Source organism: Vitis vinifera, chromosome 11, assembly GCF_030704535.1.
Source record: "Vitis vinifera cultivar Pinot Noir 40024 chromosome 11, ASM3070453v1".
Taxonomy (NCBI): Eukaryota; Viridiplantae; Streptophyta; class Magnoliopsida; order Vitales; family Vitaceae; genus Vitis; species Vitis vinifera.
The window spans coordinates 10,565,769-10,593,395 of NC_081815.1; the positions used below are offsets into that span (position 1 = coordinate 10,565,769).

General features: G+C 36.1%; 1 protein-coding gene across 1 annotated transcript; it reads left to right on the forward strand.

The window, feature by feature from the left end:
- LOC100267284 (uncharacterized) lies at window positions 1-25,660 on the forward strand. Its single transcript, XM_019223038.2, has 4 exons — window positions 1-381; window positions 470-625; window positions 18,790-18,945; window positions 25,229-25,660. The coding sequence occupies exons 1-4, from the start codon at window positions 216-218 to the stop codon at window positions 25,255-25,257; spliced, it is 507 nt and encodes a 168-aa protein (XP_019078583.1). The 5' UTR covers window positions 1-215; the 3' UTR covers window positions 25,258-25,660.
- The last annotated feature ends 1,967 nt before the right edge of the window (window positions 25,661-27,627 follow it).

Consider the following 27,627-nt stretch of genomic DNA (forward strand, 5'->3'; position numbering starts at 1 on the left):
CCCGAGCTGCAAAACCGCTAGCAGTTAGTGTCTTGGTGGCGCCACCTGTAACCAGTCTCCGCAAAAGCAATAGCCCCGAAACACGACACGTTAGCGTTCTCATCAATAAACATCTGTCAGCAACGATCCCAACATTTCCCAACCGCCACAATCCTCACACCAAAGCCCATCAAAACCCTCCCTCCAGCTATTCACAAACCAAAGCGAAAGAATCAATGATGGAGAAAAGAGTGGCTTCGGGTTCGGGAGTCCAGAATAAGAGACCTATGAAAAAGAACAACAAGAAGAAATGGCTGCAGAAAGTGTTAGACTATCTTAAATCCGATTCCTACATGTTTGCTCCCTTAATTTTTCACCCAACAAATTCTGCTGCTGCCCCAGGTTTTCATTTATACATGCATTTTTTGCCGCCCCTTTTTTCCTGTTTAGTGGGTTTTCGGAAAATTAATAGAATGTTATTATGGGTCAGGGGTGGAAATGACAAAACCCATCAAGGAAGACAACAGGACACTGCTAGAGAAGGTGGAGGAGTATCTGAAATCTGATAATTACATGTATGCTCCCTTAATTATTACTCAACCGATGCATGTTCCTGCTGCTAAGGCTATCGAATCTCCTCAGACAGGTGCTTACTTTCACTCCAAACTTATACTGTGAGAATTGAAACATAGCAATTATAGCCTTATAGGAAGGCATAAAGAAGTGGTTCCAGAGTGTTTGGCTACTCTGTGATACCCAATATTCTTGTGATGTAAATTGTAAATTTATTCTATTCATCTTGTCCTGATCACCTTTGGATTTGAACTTGTTTCATTCTGTTTTAACTATACAGAATCATTTTTTTATTTTTTTTATTTTTTATTTTTTTATCATGTTTAGATTTCCTTTCAAGTTGAATTTATTTCATTCTACTACTGATTGAACTCTGTATCTCCCTTGGAAATAAAATTGTTTATCTTCACAATATTTGAATGTGCAAGTCCATCCTTGAGAATGAAGTGTTTACAAGGAGTGATAGACATGCAGTCAGATGCACTTTCTTTATTTTTTATAAGAGTAAATATTCTTATAAGCATGAATTTCTAATATAAGGTGATACACTTGCTACACTACTATCTGAGGTCTGCTACAGTAATACCCTTTTGCTATTTGCTCTAATTTATGGCCTATGTGTGGTTAAGTTCATAAGTCTCTCTCTGTTTTTGCCACAGCTTAATCCATGTTCTTCTCCTTGTCCTTGTTTTGTGTTGAATCAGAATCATTATTGCTTACCAGAGGTGAATGGAAAGTTTCAGGGACTTTTGGAAACGTGAGGGGGCTGTTGATTGGTTGGTTCTCTGTAGGAATTGTTGTTTTTTCTGGTAATGGAAGATCTAAGTAAGTTTATCTCCAAGCATTCGAGGAAATAGTGTTGGAGGGCTTTTAGGGTGAGGGCTGGAGGATCTCCTCTTGAAGAAGTTCCTAACATTTAATGTGCAGATATGCTTATCTTTTTTGGGCGATGGGCAGTTAAGATTCTTTGAATTATTTCTATTTGCTTTAAGGCAGCTTCTGGTTTTTAAGGATGAGCATGGGGAAAAGTTACAAGGTGTTAGTTTGGGATTCAGACAATGCTAGTCTCTTGGTGAGGCATATAAGTTATGGTGTAGGAGATCTTCCAAATATTCCTCTTGAGCTTGCTAACAGTTATACTTTTGATTCTAGACCATTGTTGGCAGTTTTGGGATACTGTGATTGAATTCTGAGAAAAAAGTTTTTAGATGGATGGAAAAATCTTCTCTTTTAAAGGGGGAGACTCAGCTCACTAAAAGTAATCTTTTTGCCTTTCTCCATTATTGTTGTTTCTTTGTTTGCCATTCTAGGGTTCGGGACCTGAGGGTGGAGGCATATCTTTCCTCTTTTAACTCACAACTGTGCACTAGGATTGTAAGAAGCATATTAAAAACCAATGGGCTACAAGGCCGATGGGGTGAATTGGGAAGGAAAGATGGAATTCAAGCTACCAATTCATATGGGTAGACTGAAATATAAATGACTAACCCACCATTAGCTTGCCAAAGTTGAGCAGTGGAAATTTTTTTAATTTAGGAGCAGTATTGGAATCCAAAATAACAAGTTGCTAGTCCAACTAAACATCCATAGAGTTAACATCTCAAATCTAGAAGTGTTGGAAGATGTCTCTATGAAGAACTATGAATTGTATTTCTCTGCTTCAAACTGTGCAAAATTGATTCCTATTTGTACAAGAATAGCTACTGAAAAATAAGGAAAGTTGACTAACTAATAATCCCTACAAACCAGGGATTTAAAACAGCCAATATGACTAATAGTCCTCCAGCTGTCCATGTGTTGAGACATAAGGTCTATAAATCAAATTGCTCTTTGATTTTTCTTTGATGAAATGTCATCCACTTCAACATGTTTGGTGCAATTGTGTTAGACCAGATCGTAAGCAATGTTGATGGCAAATTTTTTGTCACAGTATGGTTTCATAGGACCACACCACTTGATTTTTAGGTCATCAAGGATGATTTTCAGCCATAGAAGCTCACAAATGCCATGATCCATGGCTCAAAATTTAGCTTCCACACTTGATCTAGTCACAACTATTTGTTTTTTGCTTCTCGATGTCACCAAGTTTCCTCCTAGTAAAATGCAATACGCTGAGGTGGACTTTATATTTATAATCGAACATGTCCAGTCAGTGTTTGTGTATACTTCCATCCACAATAGTTCATTATTTTTTAACACTATAACTTTCCTCGGAGTATACTTCAGATAGCAGAAGACCCTAGATGTTGCCTCCATATGTACTGCTTTTGGATTGTGCATAAATTGATTGATTATGCTCATGACATAAGCTATGTTTGGCCATGCATGTGAGATAAATAGATCAGTTTGCCAACCAACCTTTGATACACACCTCTATCTACTATAGCATCATCATTAGCCTCCCTTAGCTTGTGGTTTGGCTCAATTGGGTGTCAATTGGCTTGCATCCTAGCATCTTACTTTTGTTGTGACACAAAAATTTCTCTAATTGAACTTGTCACTTTAATACCAAAAATGTATTTGAGCTTTCTAAACTCTGTTATCTCAAACTTGTGTTAATTTCTTTCAAAGTGCCTCTTTTTCCATTGGATTATTACCTGTCACTATTATATCATCAATGTACACTATTAACACTGTAATCCTCCTTTGGCTGATTGTTCTATGAACAACATGTGATCTCCTTGGCTTTGCTTCTATCTCATTTCTTTCGTCACTTTATTAAATCATCTAAACCATGCTTTAGGAGATTGTTGTAGTCCATACAATAATTTCTTTTAATCTGAAAAACCTTGTTCCCATAAAAAAAAACTTGTCAAAATCACCTCTTGTCTCCATATGCACTTCTTCTTTTAGCTTGCCATGCAAGAAAGCATTCTTGACATCTGTTGCAAACACCAATCAAGATTAGTTGTTAAAGATGAGAAAACTCAAGCAGTATTTATTTTAGCCATGAGTGCCAAAGTCTTTTGGTAGTCGACCCCATAAGTTTTGAGTGTAGCCTTTGGCTACTAACCTAGCCTTATATCTTTCTAGGGATCCATCAACCTTATGTTTCACAATAAACACTGGTAGATTGCTTTCCTTTTGGAAGACCCACTATTTCCCATGTTTGATTTTTATTCAATGCATTCATTTCCTCCTCCATAGCATGATTCCAATTCTTGTCTTTTAGTGCCTCATGTAATGCTGGAGGAATTTGAACAGATTTTATTTTAATAGATGTTCCAATTCCAAAAATTTGGAAAAAAATCCACCTCAGATTTGTGTTTTAAAAGAAAAAGCTAGGTTATCCTAGTGCAATCATTAACAAAAGACACAAATCATCTTGCACCTGAAAAATATTGGGAATTTTTTATGGTCCCCTAATATCTGAAGGAATTAAAGTAAGTGGAGAAAAAGACCTTGTACCGGTTAATGGAAGTGAAACACAGTGGTGTTTGGAAAACTCACAAACATCACAATGAAATGAGTCAACATCAACAATTGTAAACAATGAAGGGGACACATCTTATTGTTCACTAAATGTTGGATGTCCAAGGCAGAAATGAAGAAGCTAAATCTCATTTTTATTGGAATAAATTTTCTTGGATGGGTAAGGAAAACAAGGTTGATAATCGTTGCCATTCTTGGTCTCAAGAAGATAGAGTTTGTCCTTTGCTTTTAGAATGTCCAATCTTCCTCCCCATAATCCAATTGAAAGACAATGAGTAGGATAGGATGTTACACAACAATTTAACTTTTTGGCAATTTGATGTTTGGCCAGCAATTTTACAGATAGTTTAGAACATGTAACAAGTATTTTAATGATATAGAGGAGGTGAGAAACACTTCCCCTTGACCAGCTACTGTTTCTGAAGATCCAATTACAACTTTTATCTTTCTATTTCTAGGACATGGGTTATAAGTAACAAATAATTGAGAGAAGTTTGTCATGTGGTTGGTTGCTTCTGAGTCCATGGCCCAAAAACTACCAAAAAACAATTTTTGAGGTGCTAAAGGTGCAAGAGTTGGGAAACCTACCTGTTTGAGCCAATGAACATTTATTGAGTATTGAGGAGATTTTTTTGCCTTTCTATCTCTTCTCTATTGATTTCTCCTCTGTCCAAACAATTAGAACTTGAATTTTATCCACATTGAGGAGATTCTCCACATTAGTTAAGTGGACTTAGCCCCTGTTGTCTGCCTCTAAAGCATTTGTACACACTACTACTTGTTGTTTCCCAGGAAGTTTCCAGCAAGATTCCCTAGCATGGCAAGGTTTCTTGCAGTAGGTGCACCATACACGCTCTTGGTTGTTTGCCTTGAAGGATTCTGCAGCAGTGTACTTCACTGGAGCTTCGGCAACATTCTTACTGGTTCCATCACTTAATCGAGATGAAATCATGGTTGATCCTTCAATGGACTGAGCATCACACTTTGTCAGCTTTCTTCAGCTTGAATAATCAAAGAAAATACCATTTAATGAAGGAAGAGTTTCCTTCCCAAAAATTTGCACCCAGACTTGATCAAATTCAACAATAAAGCTTGTGAGAAATCCAAAGATTCTCTCCCTCTTGACAATCCTTTGTAGCATCACTGCATTGTTGCTACACTTCATTCTAAAGTTCTGATAATAGTCTAATTTGACCCAAACACCTTTCATCATATTAAAGTACTCGATAATGGATAAGTTACCTTGTTTGATGCCTAAGATTTTGGTCTTGATCTTAGATTTGGACTACATCATATACTTTCTAATAGGTTCATCCAATGGTTTCCCAAATTTCCTTCGTAGTTGATAATAACTTACACTTTCCATTATTTTCGGCAATATGGAATTCCACAACCATGACATGACCATGGAATCTTCTTCATCTCACTCAATAAATGTGGGAATAGATGGTCTAGTACCTATCAAATGAGTCAGCTTGCCTTTTCCCTTGGAAAACATCTTTACCACTTGTTACCATTAGAAATAGTTATTGCCATTCAGTTGGTATGAGAGATGGAGATTTGGAAGTTCCTCTTTTATTGAGTTTTGTTGAGTTCCTATGAACTGATTCTCAACTATTGTAATGATGGGATTAATTTTGGATGCTTCTAACAGGGCTGGAAGTAAAGCAGGATTGTGGTTTTTCTGCCTACAAAGGTTGTAGGTTTTCGAGAGTGTAGGTTTCAGAAATGCTTGGATACTATGTGGAGAACTATGAATTGTATTTCTCTGCTTCAAACTGTACAGAATTTGATCGCTATTTATACAAAAATAACTATAGAAAGAAAAATAAGGAAGGTTGACTAACTAATGATCCCTACAAATCAGGTAATTAATCCCTACAAGTTAGGGATTTAAATGGAAAAATATAACTACCTAATTTACAGTTTAGAATTATACAATCTTTCCCAATTAATCTTGATATCACACAGATTTCAACAGTCTCAAGTTCCTTATTAAGTTAACTTTTGCTTTTAGGAGAGTCCCTTTTAGAAAAGAATATTGTTTAGGAGATCTCCAATTCTGGTATTTATTTTGGGAAATAGGTTTTTAGTTGATAAGGAAAAATTTGGGAATATCTCTATAAATATTACTGGTATAAGAAAAGAAAAAATTTTAAAAAAAATGAAGTTGTACTTGTAGAAGCTATCTCATGTATATAGAGATATGTTAAATTGATGGGTGAAGAATATATGACTTTTTGGGGCTTGAGTTTAAGATGATGTAAATATTTAGAGATAGTTGGCTGAACTACGTCAAGACCTGGTGTCTTTGTTCATGAATTGATTTGTCTTTTCTATTATTGCTCAAAATATAGATTCAATTTTCCACTAGCTCAAACAATTAGTCAAAGACCCTTATTCCTTCAAGTCAGACCTCAGAAATGATAGATATAAAATAGTAGTGTTAACTGTACCTTGGTTCAAACTAGGAGTAAATTCGAACACATGTCATCATATTCACACCTCATCCACCTTATGGTCACTTGAAAGGGTGGAAAATGGGGTGAGCTTACAACTTAGTAAGGAATGATATTATATCAAGTTAGGTCAAGTGACTTTTTCAGAGCAAAATATCAAAGTGAAGAACATTGTGTTTCAAATAATGTCAACCAGATACATCTGTTCAAAGAAAATTCCATCAATTTTTCAAATATAATCATTCCTAGCTTTGTTAGAGGATTTAGACATCCTATTTTCTCAAACTATGGTTTTTCTCAAATTCTTTGGTTCCCTCATAAACAACCATCCTAATATGGGTCTAAAAAGAATGCATCATCAGTGGGGGACTGAAGGCTAAAAACATTGCCCTCCAAAGCCAAGGCCAAACAAGGTGGGCAACCTCATGGTTGTTCCTATTAGTGATGAGCAAACAGGAGTGACAGTCCTGAAGGCCTCTTATCTCCTAGTTGCTGAGGTCCAGTGCATTGTGGTCATCTCCGAGGGATATCTCATTTGATGCTAACTAGTGTCAAACAAATAACATGAGTCTTATATAAAACATAGCATGTCCTTAGAATCAAATCATATGGTTGCAATTAAAAATGTAATTTTATATTCCCAGTCTAGAGTTCAAACAACAAATGGCCTAAGTCTAATTTACATACTTCCAAAATAAGTTAATGAATCTACATTATTTGAGACCAAAAAATGTTCATTGTTAATTAAACAGATGAAAATATCAATACAAGTTACATGGTTTTCAGAACATATGTATAATGTTCCTTGGCATACTACAGTTGTGGATCTTTGTTACTTGATGGTGAACCTATCCAAACTGCTCCCTTGATCATGTTATTTGTGCCCTAGCATGAAACAATAAATTAGACATCAATTTGTTATCATACATTTTCTGATCCTAGGCCTCAGTTGGAATCAGTAAAAGCTCCTAAGTTATATTCCATATTCTGTTTTCTAGGTTTTGACATTAATTCCACACATTTCATAATTTTCCAAGTCTTCTAATGCTTGATCAATTGATTTGTAAATCTCCCAGCTCCTTTGTTTGATATTGGCTCCAAGCTGCCTATTTCCTTTCATAACAGTTTCTAGAATTGTCCAACTTATTCTATTGGCATTATCAAGATTCAATGATTCATATATGAAAATGAAGGGGGATGGGTATAGATTGTGAAATAAAATGCAACTTTAGAGATGCAGATGTGAAGATTTGCAAAAGAAAGAGAAAAAAGCTTGCTTTGGTTTAGATTCCCTTGTTAGGTGTAGGTTGTGGGTTTTGAATATGTCATTTCAAATTATAAACATTTTTCACATTCATCTATTAGTATGATTTATTTGATTTCACAATTCAACCACAAGGCGAAAAAAATAAAAGGGAGCAAGATGCAAAATCACATGGAAACCTTCCTTCAAAGTTCTTTCTACCTATTCATAGGGAAAAATCACTAACCTAGGTTCCACTAAAATCAAATAAAAACTTTTATTGAATTAAGTGATCTTGGTCTAGTCATAGGACTTGAGTTCACCTTTTGAAACTCTTCAAGGCTTAACAGGTCAATGATGTTTGTTAACCTCTTCTCAAGGATGCATATGAACTCAGTTTGTCATTTCATACTCCACCCAAGCCTAGCCTTATTAGCCTCCTTAGAACTTCACCAAGGATTTCATTTTCACCCTAAAGAGCTGATCATGAACTGCATATAATGAGATGAGAGTACGGTAATATATTTTCAAAATCCCAATAAATCTACATTCAACCTTAGATGATGATAACCTTAAGGACCAAGAACAATGAGATCTCCTTGAAAATTAGCTCTATTTGTCTTTCTAAAAGAAAAAAGAAAAAAAAAAAGAAAGAAAGAAAGATCCTGTTGACATATTCTAAATAATTTTGTATTTATTTCTTTCCTTTTCTTTCTTGGTAAAATATGATTTATGAGAGATACTATAGGATAATAGGAGGTAGGTAAATAGGATCCTTGATTTATAGGAGAGATTTTAAGGGAATCTAATCCCCAATTGTGTATAAATAGGAAGTAGATATTGTATTCTAAAAAAATTCAAGGAGAGCAGAATTTATTTCATGGTATTAGAGCTAGGGCTCTCTTTTGCATCCTAAGTTTTTTTTTGTTTTTTTGTTTTTTTTTTCTTTTCTTAGCCTTTAATTGTGGAGAATTTTGCCGCACTTGTAGACCTTCTTTGCTAGCAGCAAAACTCATTGATGCCTATCTCCTTCCTTTGAATTTTTTGGTCTACATAGCCTTATAAAATTTCCCCCTCCTAGATTTACAAAAATTATTCCTGATTTGCTCTAATATGTTTGACGTATCAAAAATCATCCTATCTTCAAACTTTGCTCCTAACTTGACTAGCAATAACCCTTCTGTAGAATATCAAAATCTACAAAATCCATTAAAACTTAGTGACCATAATTATTTGGTGTGGTCTCTACTGGTGTGAATGTTTTTGGAGGGAAAAAGAAAACTAAGTCATTTAATTGGACATGTCCCAAGTGAAAATCCAAAGTTCATTGTATGAGATGAAGAGGACACAATGTTTTTCATGGTTATGGAATTCAATGCAACCAAAGATCAACGAGACATGCATGTTCTTGATGATAGCTAAAGATATTTGGGAGATTATTAGGCAAATATACTTCAAAGTAAGGGATGCTACCCATATCTACGAAATAAAGACCAAGATTAGTGTTACCAAGCAAGGTACTTTTTCTGTTACTGAATAATATAATATCATGAAAAGCTTATGGCTAGAATTAGATTACTATCAGAATATTAAGATGAAGTGTAGAGAAGATGTTGCCATGATTCTCAAATATGTTGAAAGGGAAAGGATATTTGATTTTTTAGTGAGTCTTAATTTGGAATATGATCAAGTTAAGATTCAGGTCCTTGAAAGGAAGATGTACCTCCTTAAATGAAGTCTTCTTCATTATAAGAGCAGAAGAAGGAAGGAGTGTTATGCTTGACACTCCAATAACAGAAGGTTCAGCTCTTGTCACCATGAAGCCAAACTCCACATTGCCAAACAACAATTATGGAATAAGTGAAGTGTCTAGATTGCCAATCAACAAAAATGGTTTGTGGTGTGTCTATTGCAAAAAACCGAGGCATACATGTTGGAAATTCTATGGAAAGCCACAATCATTTGGTAGAGGGAATGGAAATCGATATGCACAATTTGGACAATGGAATGGTCAAGCCCATATTGCTCAATCTAAAAGAGAATTCCCAACCAAAAATCTCAGCTTCTAATGATTCAAATGTTAGTATATTAAACAGAGAAGAGATTGAGAGGCTCTGTAGCCTTCTGACTTCAATGGATAAGCCTACTACTTCATGGTCTCTCTCCTAATCAAGTACCCCATTTCTTATGTTTTTGGTGTTTAAAAGGACTGTTTTTCCAATTAAGAGGCTTCGTAGTCTTCGTAGTCTTTTGACTTCAATGGATAAGTTTACTGCTTTATGCTCTCTTGCTTAATCAAGTAAGCATCTAATTTCTCATGTTCTTGGTATTGGGAACCTCGAATTACTCCAATCCCATGCCCTGGATCTCATTGGGTGCATGTATCTATCCTTAGGGATTTCTAAATTTATCATAGTGGAATAAAATGACAAAAAACCATTATTAACTATAGATCGAGAGATAACACTCATACTTGGATTTGGATGTTCCCAAATCAAAATTCATCCAATGAAGAACTTGCTTGAATACTTTATAAGCATCTAATTTCTCATGTTCTTGGTATTGGGAACCTCGACTTACTCCAATCCCATGCCCTGGATCTCATTGGGTGCATGTATCTATCCTTAGGGATTTCTAAATCTATCATAGTGGAATAAAATGACAAAAAACCATTATTAACTATAGATCGAGAGATAACACTCATACTTGGATTTGGATGTTCCCAAATCAAAATTCATCCAATGAAGAACTTGCTTGAATACTTTAGAAGTCTCATACACCCAAAGTTTTTTGCTCTATGACTCGAACCATGTCCATAGCACTTTGAAGAGTGAACTTTGGAAGGGTGGATGCTTAGACTCTCTCTCTTTGGATCTAGGAGACAACAGTCGAAAGGCCATTAGGAAACCCTAATCCATAAAAGAGTATTTATAAGATTCCTCTATTGGGCTTAAGTGACTTAAGTCCACATGGACTTAGATCACTTAATCTAGTCCAAAAGGGTTCTTAATTAATTAATTAACTACACAGGGTTATCTAATTAATCAATTACCACAATTTAGAGACCTTATTCACTATCCCCTATCTAACCTTGCATAATTACCAAAATGCTCTTATGCACAAGAGTAAACCACAAGCGAAACCAACCCTTATAAACCATGTCAATATAGTTATGAGCTCAGAGCGAGGCCACTAGGACCCATAGGAGTATTGGTTCTCTTAGAATTCAATTTTGAAGTTGATTCAACATCTCACTATAGAGAATATACTATACTTTAATACCTTATGTAAATAACAACAAGACAAGGCTCAGATTCGTGACCTACTATTCACCACATACAAAACCCTCGTGAGTTGGTGTTCCTAATCTAACAAGGTATTGTCATCACCTATCAAGATTACTTCTCCAATTATTGAGTTATGAATCTCACTTATTACTACGACAAGAAGCATATGTCAAATTCCACTAAAGGAATTACTACGGTCACAAATTTCATGATCACATGTCCTTTGGATCAACTAATGAGACACATTATTTCAATATTAGGAGATATCATGGTGCTTTTATTGAGAATACTTATTGCCACCAACCTTCATCAACAATTACCCAATTCATAAAGATATATGATCATTTTAAAGTTTCACCTATTGGTCAAAACCTCTTGTTAATTTTGACACAATCTCAATGTACTCTCAAGGTTAAGAGTCCATGCAGTATAGTAGGTGAATCATGATAATCGATAGCCTTACATCATGATTCATCGTACGTTCTGTCTAGTGTGCATCACATACATAAGTGCACTCACTAGGGGAAACTCATCCTGACAGCCAAGACAAGTTATCCCTCCAATTACAATCTCTATTGGATTGCCCAAATCCATGAACTGATTGTAAACAAATTATCTACTTACAAGGAATTCATGACTTTTATCCTCTATGTAACTCTTAATGCACACAAATTATGTACAATGTAAGAGATATGGGTTGAATGCTCAAATCAATATCAATATGTAAAAGGAATAGTAAGGGGATAGTCAAGCTTGACTTTGTTACAAAATGTCTTGTTTTTAGGGGTTCAATCTCAACACTTGGTGTTTCAAATGACCGTTTCACAAGTACTTGGGTCATTGACTCAAGTGCTATTGATCATATGACCTTTTCTTCATATCATTTATCTTCTTATAATCTATGTTTTGGGGATGAAAAAATTAAATTTGCTGATGGCATACCAGCAACTATGGCAGTCCAAGGAAAAATTGCTTTAACTTTAGTTCTCACATTAAAATCCATGTTACATGTTCCAAAATTTTCAGCTAACCTCGTCAATTCATCAAATTACTAAAGATTTGAATTGTATAGTCACCTTTTTCCCATCTCATTGTGTGGTTCAGGATTGAGACACGGGGAGGACGATTAGGCATGCTAAGGAATAGGAGAGTCTGGACCTACTTGGATCCAATTTTGGCAAGGGTGATTGTATGCCACTCTCTTATTTTTTCGAAAAATTCTCATGGAATAAAGCCCAAATATGGTTGCATCATCTTTGTCTAGGGCATCTATTTTTTTTCTTTGTTCAAAAAAATGCTTTTAATAGTTTTCATTGTGAGGTTTGTCAATTTGCTAAACATCATCGTGTTCGGTTTCCTTTAAGTAATACAAAATCAACATTGCCTTTTTTGTTAATTCATACTAATGTTTGGTGTCCTTTTGGAATCCCAAGTCTTTTTGGAACAACGTGGTTTGTGTTTTGTATCGATGATTGTACTGTGGTGAATTAGTTATATCTCATAAAAAACAAATCAAATGTTAATTTTATGTTTCCTATCTTTCAGCAAATGGTTAGGACATAGTTTGGAGTTAAAATAAAACCAATTAAATCTGATGATGGGAAAGATGAAAAAGGAGGATTATACACCAATCTTCTTGTATTAATTCCCCAAAACAAAATGATGTGGGTGAATGGAAAAATATACATCCATTAGAAATCTCTCAAGCTATTTTTTTAGAAAAATATGCCTAAATCATATCGAAGAAAAGTTATCTTAATTGCAACTCATTTGATTAACCAACTACCCTCAAAAGTTCTTGAAAATATAACTCCATTGGATACACTTCCAAAATTTTTCCCGCATTTCAATAGCTTTAGTAAACTTCCTCCCAAAGTTTTTGGTTGCATGTCGTTGTCTATAGCTATCCTCCAAATTGCAACAAACTTGATCCTCGAGCTTTAAAATGTATGCTTATGGGATACTCTCCAACCAAAAAGGGTTATAGATGTTATCATCTTGCTTCTTGAAATTTTTTTACAACCATGGATGTTACTTTTACTAAAAATCAATAATTTTTTTCCTAATACTTACCTTCAAGGGGAGAGCTTAGATGAAGATAAGTTTCTCTCTTATGGTTTGCCTAATTTGACTGTACTTTTTGAATTCATGCTTCTTTCACCTAAGGTCTCACCTATAGGTTCTACCTCCTTGTCATTTGGTTAAGAACCTTCATAAGAAATGGAGCAAGGGGGATTTACTGTGATTGACATACCACTACAGGTTTACTTTAGATAGAAACAATCTTAACTGGATCGAATGTAAGCTTAAGAGTCTGAACCTGAGCCCGGTAATGAACACACAAACTCCACTAATTTTGTTTGTAGTGTCATTTCTCCTACTTCAAATTTGTTGCTCTCACCAAAAACTCATGATCAATTTGTTCAGAATGAAGATTCAAAAGTGTTTTATGATCTGCATTTATCAATTGCCCTTAGGAAAGCTACCAGAAAATGCACTCTAACACCCGGTCTCTATAATATTATTTCATTTGAAAACCTATCCCCATCACATAGAGCCTTCCTTACCAATTAAATCATATCGATATCCCTCAAACAGGCCAAGAAGCACTTAGAAGTAAGAATTGGAGGAAAGCCATGGACAAGGAGATGTCAGCTGTTGAGAAAAACCAAACTTAGGAAATAGTTGAATTACCATAGAGAGAAAACTGGTTGGATGTAAATGGGTGTTCATTGTTAAATATAGAGTTGATGGGGCGTCGGAGAGATACAAGGCTAGGTTGGTGGCTAAGGGGTGTATGCAAACTTATGGGATGGACTACCAAGAAACATTTGCTGCAATAGCAAAGATGAATACCATTCTATATTACTATCCTTGGTAGCTAACTTTGGTTGGTCTTTGTAGCAACTTGATGTTAAGAATGCATTTTTGCATGGTGATTAAGAAGAAGATGTGTATATGGAAACACCACCAGGTTTCAATGGAGACTTCAGAAGCAAAATGATGTGTGCAGACTAAGAAAGGTGCTTTATGGCCTTAAACAATCTTCCCAAGCATGATTTGAAAGATTTGCAAAAGCTATGAATGGTATAGAGTTTTGACAAAGCCAAGGGGATTATACACTCTTCATTAAACGCTCACATATGGGTAAACTTACCGTCGTCATAATTTATGTTCATAACATAATTGTTTTTTTTTTTTTTATAGACTGTTCATAACATAATTGTGATAGGAGATGACTATGCGGAAATAGAAAAGACTTAAGAAGAAACTAACTAAAAAATTCAAGATAAAAGACTTGAGAAGACTAAGTATTTTTTGGGGATTGAAGTGGCTCATTCAAGGAAGGCTATTTTTGTCTCTTAACAGAAGTGCATTTTGGATCTTCTTAAGGAGACCGACATGCTTGGTTGTAAGCCTATTGACACCTCCATTGAACAAAATCATAAGCTAGGGGAAGCTTAAGAAGATGCAGTAATAGAACGTGGAATGTATCAACATCTAATTGGAAAGTTAATCTATTTATCACACACAAGGTCGGATATAACCTATGCTATTAGTGTCATAAGCCACTTCATGCATTCTTCTAGGAAGTCCATTTAGAGGCGATTTATAGGATTCTACGTTACTTAAAGTCTACTGCAAGAAAAGGAATTTTCTTTAAAAAAAATGAAGAGCTAAGCCTAGGGGTGTACACCGATGCAAATTAGGTAGGAGTAGTGGCAAATCAACATTTGACCTCTGGTTACCATACATTCTTAGGTGGCGACTTAGTGACATGAAGAAGTAAGAAATAATTCATAGTAGCTCAATCAATTGTAGAAGTAGAGTTCAAAGCTATGACACATGGGGTTTGTGAACTATTATGGATAAAGAATGTCTTTGATGATCTAGGAATCAAGTGGGGTTTGTGAACTATTATGGATAAAGAATGTCTTTGATGATCTAGGAATCAAGTGGGAAACAATCAATATTGCTCACAATCTAGTACAATATGATCGAACAAAGCATGTAAAAGTAGATCGACACTTCATTGAGAAAAACTTGATAGTGGTTTGATCTACACACCCTATGTTTAAACAAAAAGGCAACTTGCAGATGTGTTGACCAAATGATTGATTAGTCACTAGTTTCAAATAATTACATGCAACCGGGGAAGGGACAACATCTATCCTCTAACTTGAAGGGGAGTGCTGTCAAATTCTAAATAATTTTGTATTTATTTTTTTCCTTTTCTTTTTTTGGTAAAATATGATTTATAGGAGATATCATAGGATAAAGGTGGTAGGTGAATAAGATCCCTTGTTTTTTTGCTTTTCTTTTTTTGTATTTATTTCTTTGTTCCGATTGTGTATAAATAGGGTTTATGTATTGTATTCTAAAAGAATTCAAGGAGAGCATAATTTATTTCAAATCCCATGGATTTTAATGGGTTTATACAGATTTTGGAACAAAGAAAACCTAGGGGATGTGGACTAAAAAATTTACGAAGGTTTCATAAGTTGGAAACCACTTATTTTCTTTGAAAATCAAATTAAAACTATTTTCAAAACCTGCCAGAAACAAGTGTTTGATTACTTGGTTGGTCAAGGAGGCCTATTCATATGGACATCAGGTTCTTGATAACATAACCATTTGATCTGCTTATTAAGGGATTAGCCACCATAAATTTGGGAATATGATTTTAATTGCCTTAGCTTATAATATGTGCATCTTTAAGAACATCTTTCTAAAAATTTTTTTATGCACAAAAATCCCAACTTTACCCTCGCACCTTATATTTACATTTGAGGACAAAATAACCAACTTTAATTTTGATGTGGCTTTACACTCCATGGCTTGAAGGCTGGATTGAATGTGAGCTAGCTAGGTTAACATTACAGCTTTTGAAGTGGAACTTCCAGCCACATTCCACTAGGGCATAATCCCTAATGATAAAAGATTTGTTGCCAAGGAGGATTCTTTTGCAGTGGAAGCATGATAAGAGTTAATATAGCTTGTACCTAAGAGGAGACAAAGGGGTCAATATGGAGTAAGTTTGTGAAGAAGGTATTTTGAAAGGATTTGTGTTTCCTAAAGGAGGGGCTCATGCTGTTGTAATTGTGGGTAATGGCATGACCTTTTTGCATGATACTTACTTCTTGTAGAGATTCCATTTGAGGACATTTCATAATTTCATCATTGGAATGGACAAGGAAGCAATCTTTGTTTTTGGGTTGAGGGGTGGGAAATGCCAGGAGGTTATTTGAGTTGTTGGGAGGAAAGAGCATTGGATCAAAGGTTCTTTAGGGCAATGGAAGGCTGGGAGAGGGAGTTAATAGTGGTGCTTGAGTGTTTGTATGAGTGAAGGATGATGTGAGAAGGCCATAAGACCATAACCAGTCAGGTGTTCATTTGCTACTACATTATAAAGGAAGAAAGGCTATGTGGATTACTTGGTCTATTCTAGGAGTGATACATATAGGCTGTTCTCATTTGCAAATCTTGGTGCATTATCAAGTATAGGAACATGTGAATATTTGAATATTACAAAAGTAGGCTGCCATAATCTAAGAATAGCTCTCTAGGTTTACTTTTCTCATGGTTCATTCAATTGTTATTTCCCCATTATATGCCTTTCTTTGACTTTCTGGAGATTTATTTATGGAGATTGGATTGGTTTTTCCTTGTCTTTTTCTTTGTTCCTCCATTCTTTTTATTTTGATTTAGTTTATTTTATTTTTTAATTTCTAATTATAATTTTTATTTTTTATTGTCTTTATTTTTTTATTTTATATTTATTAATTTTGAAAATTTTAAGTTGATACTTCTCTGGTTCCTCTTATGTGCCTTATACACATGAGTTAAGCCCCTCTTTGGGGCCTTTCTGTTTTAACTATATTTTGTAGAAGAGTCATTTTTGTTCCAACTTGAGAGTGGGTTCTTGGACAGGAAAGTGTTCTTTGTTATTTTCTATTGGCATAAGAATCTATTTTTTGTTGTTAAAAACTTAAAAACCATTACCTGTAAATTTTGATTTTGAAAGTGGAAAGGAAAGATATTGTAGGAAAATAACTCACTCTAGATGATAGGCTTAGTCACTATATTGGGTGAATTCTTCTTTTTAGTAATCTTCACTAAAATAGCACTTTCTGAATCACGTCTTTGATGAAATGCGTCCTAAAATCAATATGTTTGGTCCTTTAACTGGTTTTTGGTCAAATATGTGGCAATCTAGTTATTTCAATACCCAATATTCAACTTCTTCAGTAATAGTGAGTGAAGTCTTGCTGGAGAAATACAAATAGCTGAAACAAGGTTAATAATCTAATTTTACTTGATTCTCAATGGAGTTAAGAGGTTAATCTCCATTTGAAAATTGGAGGAGGTCCATGTAATTAAGCTACATCTTGTATTTGTGCGGTCCATATATTTTAAGCTAAATCGTGTGTGTAACATGACAATATGTGGTAATGGTTTTGAAGAATGTCCAATAAATTAAAGCAGTGGTGCTAAGTTGCGTGTTACCATGCAAATGGAGAATACAATAAAATCATATTTTGTGAACTGTGTAATATTGTAGAGTTACTTGTATTCTCAAGGTGATTTATCATGGAGATTGGTCCATACCTGAATAAAGCAAATTATTCTCTCTCCCTCCCTCTCTCTCTCTCTCTCTCTCTCTCTTCCTTTACCTGCAAAAGGAAAAAAATGAACCATGATTACAATTAGAGATGACCAACTAGTCATCTTGAAGGCCCCGGGGCTGCTTCTTAGTCATGGTTGCTATCTTGTTGTTTTGAGAATATTGTTAGCTGCCGAGCAGCACCCGTATGATGCACTTAATAAATTTCTTGTTGGAAAACTCATCAACAAACTTCCAATTTGTGAGAAAAAAGAGCTTTTATTGGATAGGCTTGATTGGAGATATCAATCAAGAATAAAGTCGTCTTCTTAGGTCTCTATATATTAGCATGCATCTTAAAACCCATCTCCTTAAAATACAAATGTCTCCATGGACCATCAGAAGCATTATTACCCCATGATGAGTCTCCCTCCATGATTATCCTGGAGAGTCCTGTAGCTTTGGCTCCCCTAGGACCTATTGGAATGCTTCAAGCTGAGTCTTGTTTGAACCATGTACAATTGTCTTAGTGGTTGTTTGGTAAAATTTAATATTTATTACATAATGATTCAAGTTGACTTTAAGTTAAATTATTTTTAAATTGTTAACTTTTACTTTAAGTACTAAGGTTGTTGGGTGAAACTAATTTAAAGTTTATTTTAAGTTATTAAATTGACATATTTACCCCATTAGCTGTAATTAATAGGTGTTTTTAAAAATTTTAATTAATATTTATTGTATTGTTTATTAAACATCTATACTTAAAAGTATCTTAAATTTATAAGATAACCTTAAAATATTTACTATGAAAAATAAGTCATAGATTTGGAGTCATGATTGTGAAATATGTTTTCATTAGATATGGGCAAATAAGACAAAAAAAATTGGGATTAAGAATAAATAAACATTTTGACTCAAATATTTAAAAAAAAGTCATTTTTAACTTTAAATTGTCATATTAAGTTATTTTACAAATTATGCTTAATCTACTTACCAACTTAGGAACTTTAGTTATTAAGTCACTTTAAGTCATTAAGTTGATTTACCAAACGCCCTCTTAGAGAAGATAAAATGATAGGCCATGATGGCCTTATACAAATACATTGATGCTTAGCTAGTTAATGGGCTTCTAGAAAATTCATGAATTTTGTAAGTTTCAGAATATATTACTGTTGTTTATTATTTATTTGTTTATTTTGTTTTAAATTTCAGGTTACATCAAAAGCATAAGCACAGACATTTCGACAAGGAAAATAACTAAGAAAAGCAGCCAACCAACCGAGCAGCAAGCTAGGCAACAAACTCGTAGGCACCGGGTAATGGTGAAGCATGTGGTTCACCAAAACTGTCGATCTTCAGTCTTGTCAGGTCACATTCTTTACCACATGAATTGACCATGTCCAATTAATTCATTATTAATCTTCAGAGGCATTCATATATAGCTAGTGAATTGGGGAATTTGGAATTATAATATTTTATTATAAATAAAGTATAGAGGAAAACAAGAAGGACAAGAGAAAAAAAATGGAAAACCACCACTACCAACAACAAAACAAACTTGTTCTATTATGCATAAGGTTGTTGATTTAAGAGTCTTTGATTGCATCAAAGGATGAAAATATCGAAATCAATGAAAATATCAGTGGTTCAATTTTATAGTGTTAGCTGTATATATCTGTACATACCATAACCATAATTTGGTTGTTTCCTTAGGGATAATACCTTCCTAATTTAGGACTCCCAATTGTATATATATATAAGTATTATTTCTCTAATAAAGCATTAGGGGAATTGAGAAATACCTTGGTTGATTTACATGGTATCAGAGCCATTGGCTCAAATTCTGGGTTTGTTCTTGGGTCACAGAATAAAAGTGACCTGGTAGTGTCACTGCCTTCAAAGGGGGAAGCGAGGTGTCAAGATCGGTCGGTACCCGAAGTCCGGCGACCTGAAGCTGAACACGTGAAGCTCACGCGCCGGCGCGTGGAGGAGTGTAGCAGCTTCTTTTGACCTCCGACTCCAGCCAGGGTGATCTCATTCTTGGACTGTCAGATTCTGCCCTTGGGACGACTCTCCCTTCGTCGAACAAATCTAGACGTCGATCGAGGGATCGCAAAGATTCATCGATGACTGCGGAATCGCTGTCGCTAGTCCGGCGAACCCTACCCTTCGATTCACCTTCCTGAGACGCCTTCTTCTCAGATCCCACCACCCTCTCACGCCTTCTCTCCGCCGCCGAAGCGACGCTGTCATCCGAGATCATTGAAAGCCCCGACCTCCACTGCCCAGAGGAGCGCCTTTTTATTGCTGCTTCTCGGGCCTGACACACGACCCACGTTTGTCAGCAGCCCTGACGAGACCTCTGTCTCCGGCTCGTGCTGCCGAGCTCCAGCGACGGAGCCGATCCAGTTGAACTGCTCCTCTTAGAAACCGGACCGATTTGAGTTTCTTCGCCCACCTTGGTCGCCACGACAACAATCCATTTTCCCTCACAACTTTCAGGGTGAGAAAGAGAGGGAGTCAAGGGTTTGACGCACGCTTTTGACCCTTTCACGCTTTTGACACCTTCTTGTAAGAGAGGTACTTGTCTCTTCCTTCTTGCTGTGGTAAATTGTAATTTCTGGTCTGACTGATTACTTTGGAGATCGAATTTTATTGTCATGGAAGAGAATAAGAATTTTGTTGCTGATATAGTGCCTATTGTGTCAAAAATAACTGAACACAAATTAAATGGGTCTAATTATATTGAATGGAGCAAGACTATCAAAATTTATTTGAGAAGTGTTGCTAAAGATGACCACTTGACTGAGGAACCTCCTAATGATCACACTAGAAAACTTTGGATGCAAGATGATGCACGGTTATTTCTGCAGATGAAAAACTCTATTAATAGTGATATCGTTGGTCTGCTGAGTCATTGTGAATTTGTTAAAGAGCTAATGGATTATCTTGATTTTCTGTACTCTGGAAAAGGAAATGTATCTCGGATGTATGATGTATGGAATGCCTTTCATTGTCCTGAGAAGAGAGCTAAATCCCTCACTGCATATTTTATGGACTTCAAGAAGGTATATGAGGAATTGAATGCACTTATGCCTTTCAGTCCAGATGATAGAGTACAACAGGCTCAACGGGAACAGATGGCTGTTATGAGTTTCTTATCCGGTCTCCCATCTGAGTTTGAGACTGCAAAATCTCAGATTCTTTCTGGTTCTGACATTGGTTCTCTTCAAGAAGTTTTCAGTAGAGTTCTACGAACTAAGAATGTCCCGTCTTCTCAGCACACTAATGTTCTTGCTGCCAAAGGAGGAAATGCAGAAAATGCAAGAATGGTGAATAACAGGGGTGGAAACAGGGCATTTGAAAATCGTGGCAATGATTCCAATACTATTGTGTGTTTTTACTGTCATAAGGCTGGCCATACCAAGAAGAACTACAGGAAATTACAGAATCGAAATCGGAGAATTCAAACTGCCAATGTTGCTACATCTGATACTACGACATTTTCAGACTCCTCAGACAAGATCGTCACAATGACAGCAGAAGAGTTTGCTAAATATTCACAGTATCAAGACGCACTAAAAGCATCTACTCCTGTTAGTGCTCTGGCAGAGTTAGGTAAAACATGTCTTGTCTCCTCCTCAAACAAATGGATAATTGATTCAGGTGCCACAGATCATATGACAGGTAATCATAAAACTTTCTCTACCTTCAGAACACATTCTGCTCCTCCTGTTACTGTTGCTGATGATTCTACCTATGAGATTAAAGGGTCTGGGATTGTGAAACCAACATCTTCTATTACGTTATCTTCTGTGTTAAACTTACCAAATTTGGCCTTTAACCTAATCTCTGTCAGTAAACTTACCAAAAATCTGAATTGTAGTGTCTCATTTTTCCCTGATCATTGTGTGTTTCAGGATCTTATGACGAAACGGACATTTGGTAAAGGACATGTATCTGATGGGCTCTATATTCTTGACGAGTGGGTACCTCGACCAGTTGCGTGTGTCAGTACTGCCTCTCCTGTTGAAGCTCATTGTCGGTTAGGACATCCTTCTCTACCGGTGTTGAAGAAATTATGTCCTCAGTTTGATAATTTACCTTCATTAGATTGTGAGTCGTGTCATTTTGCGAAGCATCATCGTAGTTCTTTAGGCCCAAGGATTAATAAACGGGCTGAGTCTTTGTTTGAGTTAGTACATTCTGATGTTTGGGGTTCGTGTCCTGTTGCTTCTAAAACTGGGTTTCGATATTTTGTTACCTTTGTGGATGATTTTTCTCGAATGACTTGGATTTATTTTATGAAGAATCGTTCGGAAGTATTTTCCCATTTTTGTGCCTTATCTGCTGAGATTAAAACCCAATATGATGTGTTTGTGAAAATATTAAGAAGCAATAATGGAAAAGAATATGTGTCGAACTCATTTCAGAACTACATGAGTCACAATGGGATTCTTCATCAAACATCTTGTGTTGATACTCCTTCTCAAAATGGGGTTGCTGAAAGAAAAAACAAGCATTTACTTGAGATGGCTCGTGCACTCATGTTCCAGATGAAGGTTCCGAAACAATTTTGGGCTGATGCAGTTTCCACAACTTGCTTTCTGATCAACCGTATGCCCACTATAGTGCTTAAAGGTGATATTCCGTACAAAGTACTACATCCACAGAAATCACTTTTTTCACTGGAACCAAGAATTTTTGGATGTACATGCTATGTTAGAGATACAAGGCCTTTTGTTACTAAACTTGATCCTAAGGCGTTAAAGTGTGTTTTCTTGGGGTACTCAAGACTGCAAAAGGGCTATAGATGTTTCTCGCCTGATCTAAATAAGTATCTAGTATCAACGGATGTTGTGTTTTTAGAAGACACATCCTTTTTCTCTTCACCCACAAGTTCTACAAGTGAGGAGGAGGATGAAGAATGGCTTGTGTATCGAGTGGTTAATTCAAGACCAACTGTTGGGCATTCAAGTGTGGTTGATTCTGATGCGTCTCTAGCTCATTTGGGTCCTGTTGTTAATATTCCTCCTGCTCCAGTCAAACCACCAATTGTACAGGTGTACTCTCGGCGCCCAGTGACCCCAGATACATGTCCTGCACCAGCTCCTTCGTCATCTGATCCTTCCAGTGATCTCGACCTTCCTATTAGCCTTCGGAAAGGTAAACGCCACTGCAAATCTATCTATTCCATTGCTAACTTTGTGTCTTATGATCACCTGTCATCTTCCTCAAGTGTTCTTGTAGCCTCTATAGATTCAATTTCAGTACCTAAAACTGTTACAGAGGCCCTGAATCATCCTGGTTGGAAGAATGCAATGCTTGAAGAAATCTGTGCATTGGAGGATAATCATACATGGAAACTTGTTGATTTGCCTCAAGGAAAGAAAGTTGTTGGCTGCAAGTGGGTCTTTGCGGTAAAAGTTAATCCTGATGGCTCTGTGGCACGACTGAAAGCCAGGCTTGTAGCTAGAGGATATGCTCAGACATATGAAGTAGACTATTCTGATACTTTCTCTCCAGTTGCCAAACTAAATTCCGTTCGACTATTTATTTCTATTGCTGCTTCCCAACAGTGGATGATACATCAGTTAGACATCAAGAATGCTTTTCTTCATGGTGATCTAGAAGAAGAAGTCTATCTGGAGCAACCTCCTGGGTTTGTTGCTCAGGGGGAGTATGGGAAGGTTTGTTGTCTGAAAAAAGCTCTCTATGGATTGAAGCAGAGTCCCCGTGCTTGGTTTGGAAAATTCAGTAAGGAGATTCAAGCGTTTGGCATGAACAAGAGCGAGAAAGATCACTCCGTTTTCTACAAGAAATCAGCTGTTGGTATCATACTTCTTGTGGTCTATGTCGATGATATAGTTATTACAGGAAATGATCATGCAGGAATCTTTGATCTTAAGGCATTCATGCATTCCAAGTTCCATACAAAGGACTTGGGTGAACTGAAGTATTTCCTGGGAATAGAAGTATCAAGGAGCAAGAAAGGGATGTTCTTATCACAAAGGAAGTATGTGCTTGATCTGCTTAAAGAGACCGGTAAGATAGAAGCAAAACCATGTACTACCCCGATGGTTCCTAATGTACAACTTATGCCAGATGATGGAGATCCCTTCTACAACCCTGAGAGGTATCGGAGAGTGGTTGGGAAACTGAATTATCTCACCGTGATGCAACCAGATATTGCATATGCAGTAAGTGTTGTTAGTCAGTTCACATCTGCGCCTACAATAAAGCATTGGGCGGCTTTAGAGTAGATTTTGTGCTATCTAAAGAAGGCTCCTGGTCTAGGCATACTATATAGTAGTCAGGGACACACTCGCATTGAGTGTTTTTCTGATGTGGATTGGGCAGGTTCTAAGTTTGATAGAAGATCCACTACAGGTTATTGTATGTTCTTTGGTGGGAATTTAGTGGCTTGGAGAAGTAAGAAGCAGAGTGTTGTATCCCGTTCGAGTGCAGAATCTGAGTATAGGGCCATGGCACAGGCTACTTGTGAAATCATATGGATACATCAACTCTTATGTGAAGTGGGAATGAAGTGCGCAATGCCAGCAAAGCTTTGGTGTGATAATCAAGTTGCCCTTCATATTGCTGCGAACCTAGTCTATCATGAAAGAACCAAACACATTGAGGTCGATTATCACTTCATTCGTGAAAAGATTGAGGAAAATCTAGTCTCTACTGGCTATGTGAAGACTGGAGAGCAACTTGGGGACATTTTTACAAAAGCTCTAAATGGAACTCGAGTTGAGTACTTTTGTAACAAGCTGGGCATGATCAACATCTATGCTCCAGCTTGAGGGGGAGTGTTAGTTGTATATATCTGTACATACCATAACCATAATTTGGTTGTTTCCTTAGGGATAATACCTTCCTAATTTAGGACTCCCAATTGTATATATATATAAGTATTATTTCTCTAATAAAGCATTAGGGGAATTGAGAAATACCTTGGTTGATTTACATATAGAAATTTTGATTAGTGAAAATTAAAGAAATCACGAAAATTTACCTCAAAATATGGAAAATTTGAAAAATAAAACAATTAATAATGCATATATTGAATTTGTTTTTTTTTTTTAATCATAAAATACAATATGTATGATAAAATTGGTGTCATTAATCAATATTACAATATGCGCTGATAACAAATATGACCTTTGAAAGTCAACACTGAATATTAACGTGGAGATAAAATTTTATTTTATTTACTTCTAGTATTTAAAAACATTTTATATTTAATGCCAAATTATGACCTCCAGAGTTTGAAGATGATGATGGAATACATAAGGGATGGAAGCCAAATGAGAGGAAAATGAGGGGGGAACTTATTTATAAAAATTTGGGGTCTAACTGGCTGTTAGAGCTCAAAAGTTATCATCAGAAACAGTAAAGATAGGCCACAACTGGTCATGAGGGAAATGTTAATATTTTCCCAAGATATTACCTAAGTATCTGGAAATTCTGAAGAAATCTTGTAAATTTTTTTTAACCTCTCTATATACTCCCAAATTATCAATATTTCAATGGAAATATCGGCAAAAATATCAGTTTTTTTTTTGTGTTTGATTGCATCCCTTGCAATACTTGTTTGATTTGTTAGTTTTGGGTTACTGATATTTGTGGTTTGATTTGCCACCAGGAAAATCCCCAATTAGTTTAAAACCATGATAATTGCATCCATCTATTGTTGTCGTGGAAGGCTGCAAAGAGCACACTGGTTTTGTTCCTTGACACGGGAAAGGGATGCTCAAGTCACTGCTACAGATGCTGATTGTGAAGTTGACCACTATTGCACTTTTAAGGTACATTATTAGAGCCACAACGTCGGAATCTCATTGTGGAGAAAGACCACTGTTGCGTCTTTAATGTACATTGCTTGGATGACTAAAATTCCATGGGCAAGGGGTACTGATGTATGTATGGTCTTTGGTCAGAGTTCCTACTGTTTTGTGCTCACATGTCTACTCTCTTTTATCTAATGTAAATGGGATCTGACACCATTGTTTTGAACTTTTGCTGCTGTTTGTTGTCCTGAGCATGAAGGAAAATATATGAAGTGTTACTGTCCCAATGGTTTTGATATTTTTCGCAGGAGTCAGTTTTCTTGTAGTCGGGCTTAGATTTGGTCCAGCCCAACATGAGCCCATTGTCAAGTTTTGCGGCTTTTCGGTTGGAAGATATTAGAAATGGGCCCCTAGAAAACTTTCTTCTGACATTTGCATTAATTCCCATTTTTTTCAAAACTCAAAGCTTATTAACTAGTAGCAGAAATCTTCCGTGCATTGACAAAAAGTTGAATTGAGTAGAGCTTCAGTATAGTGGAAGCAAAAGCTGGCATGCACTGGAAACTAACCAGAATCCTTGTGATAAGTTGACATGCACTGCGAACTAACTATACTTTTGTTTAGATAGCTGACATTCACAGGGAACTATGCCCTTGTTTAGATTCATGGGATCTAATCATTGTGCTCATAGCATGTGTGTTTGACACAATTATGGCATCTTCTCATGTACTAGTTTGTTTGGTGCTTTGACGGTAGGATTTGGAGGAAAAAAAAAACAGGGGACTCAGTTTTGCCACCATGTGCTGGCTTAATCAAACTTGATTCAGGCGATCTGATCAGTGAGTGTAGTACGAGCTTTTTTGTGACACAATAATGTTATCATTTTAGTTGTGCTGGTAGTTTGGTCAAGTCATTGTTTTCATTATTATGATTGTGTTATTAGTTAGTTTGATGCTTTGACACGGAACTGAAATCAGGATACTTAAGTAGTGTGGGACTCACAGCTATCCTAAGTTTTGTTGTATTGGCTTGTATTGTCTGAATCAAAGTTATATTTGATTTAAAAGGTGGGCCTTGAATGTTGTTTATAATGTTATAGCCTAGTTTTGTCTGAACTAATGCATTTGCCCTTGATTGAGCTCAATTTTGACCCTGTTTAACCTCAAAACTGCAGAACCTTTGTATGCAAACAACGCTTAAACTTTAGATTTCAGGTTTTGCTCCCTCTAATGAAGTTCTGAGGGGAGGGATTGGGTAGTCAAGTAACCAACATTCAGCCTTTCTCTACCTTGAGACTGCATTCAGGCTTGAACTTTAGCCCATAGAACTCAGTGTGGCTGATTTATCAAGAAAGGTGATTCGACTCTGAATGGTTTTCTCCCTTTTGTGTTATACTTGACTTTGGTGCAAGATTCGAACAGAACCATGCCAAATGAAGACCACGTTTGGAACATTCAAATAGTAGATGGAAATAGATTTCTCATCCATCAGTATGAATGTAATTTTGGTTGTTTTATTAGAGTTGAGAATAAAAATAAAAAATAATTCCCATTCTTATTCCCGATTAAAAGGGTGTGAATCTCATAATTCAAGGAACTTAAGCTGATAAGCATTCAGTTTGTTTTAAGCGTATTTTCAATTTCAGAGTCAGGGCGGAAACGAACCCAAAAAACAAGAGTGAGGGTATTTTATGAATATAATATATGGTTGATATTTGCTTACAATGTTTCATTTTGTCACGGTAAATTTTGCTGGATCCCATATTGGACGTCTTTTTCTTTTTTCTTTATTTTTTTTCCTCCTCCTCTTGCTCTCTCTCTCTCTCTCATTAAAACTAGTGGCATACCAAAAGATGAGAGCTGAGGAAGAAATGAATTTGAGAAGAGTCGGACAAAATGGTGAAAAATTCATAAACAAAAGACATCCAAGGGGGATTTGGTGAAGATTAGGAGAGACATGGCGTGACTTAATCGCTTTCAACATCAATTGATGCCATTAGACTTCAATAATGACGGTGGTTATGTCTTCCAACGGCTATATCCTTCAATTATGTAACCATGCTTCTCAATAATGTACCATGTATTAATAGAGGCCCATATTTCTTCCACTCTTACAGCTAAAACACTAATGCATGAAGAGCTACATGTAGAATGAATGAGATCCAACATTGTATACTAGCAGTAGTACCAGGCCACTTCAACCATTAACTACGGCGGTCCCACTTTACAAGACCCATGATCTATTCCCACATTGC

Excerpts from the sequence above, each read along its gene's own strand:
- LOC100267284 (XM_019223038.2), top strand. The coding sequence starts at position 216 with ATGATGGAGAAAAGAGTGGCTTCGGGTTCGGGAGTCCAGAATAAGAGA. Across the intron at positions 382-469 it reads AAATTCTGCTGCTGCCCCAG|GGGTGGAAATGACAAAACCC; the intron begins GTTTTCATTTAT and ends ATTATGGGTCAG. Across the intron at positions 626-18,789 it reads TATCGAATCTCCTCAGACAG|GTTACATCAAAAGCATAAGC; the intron begins GTGCTTACTTTC and ends TTTAAATTTCAG.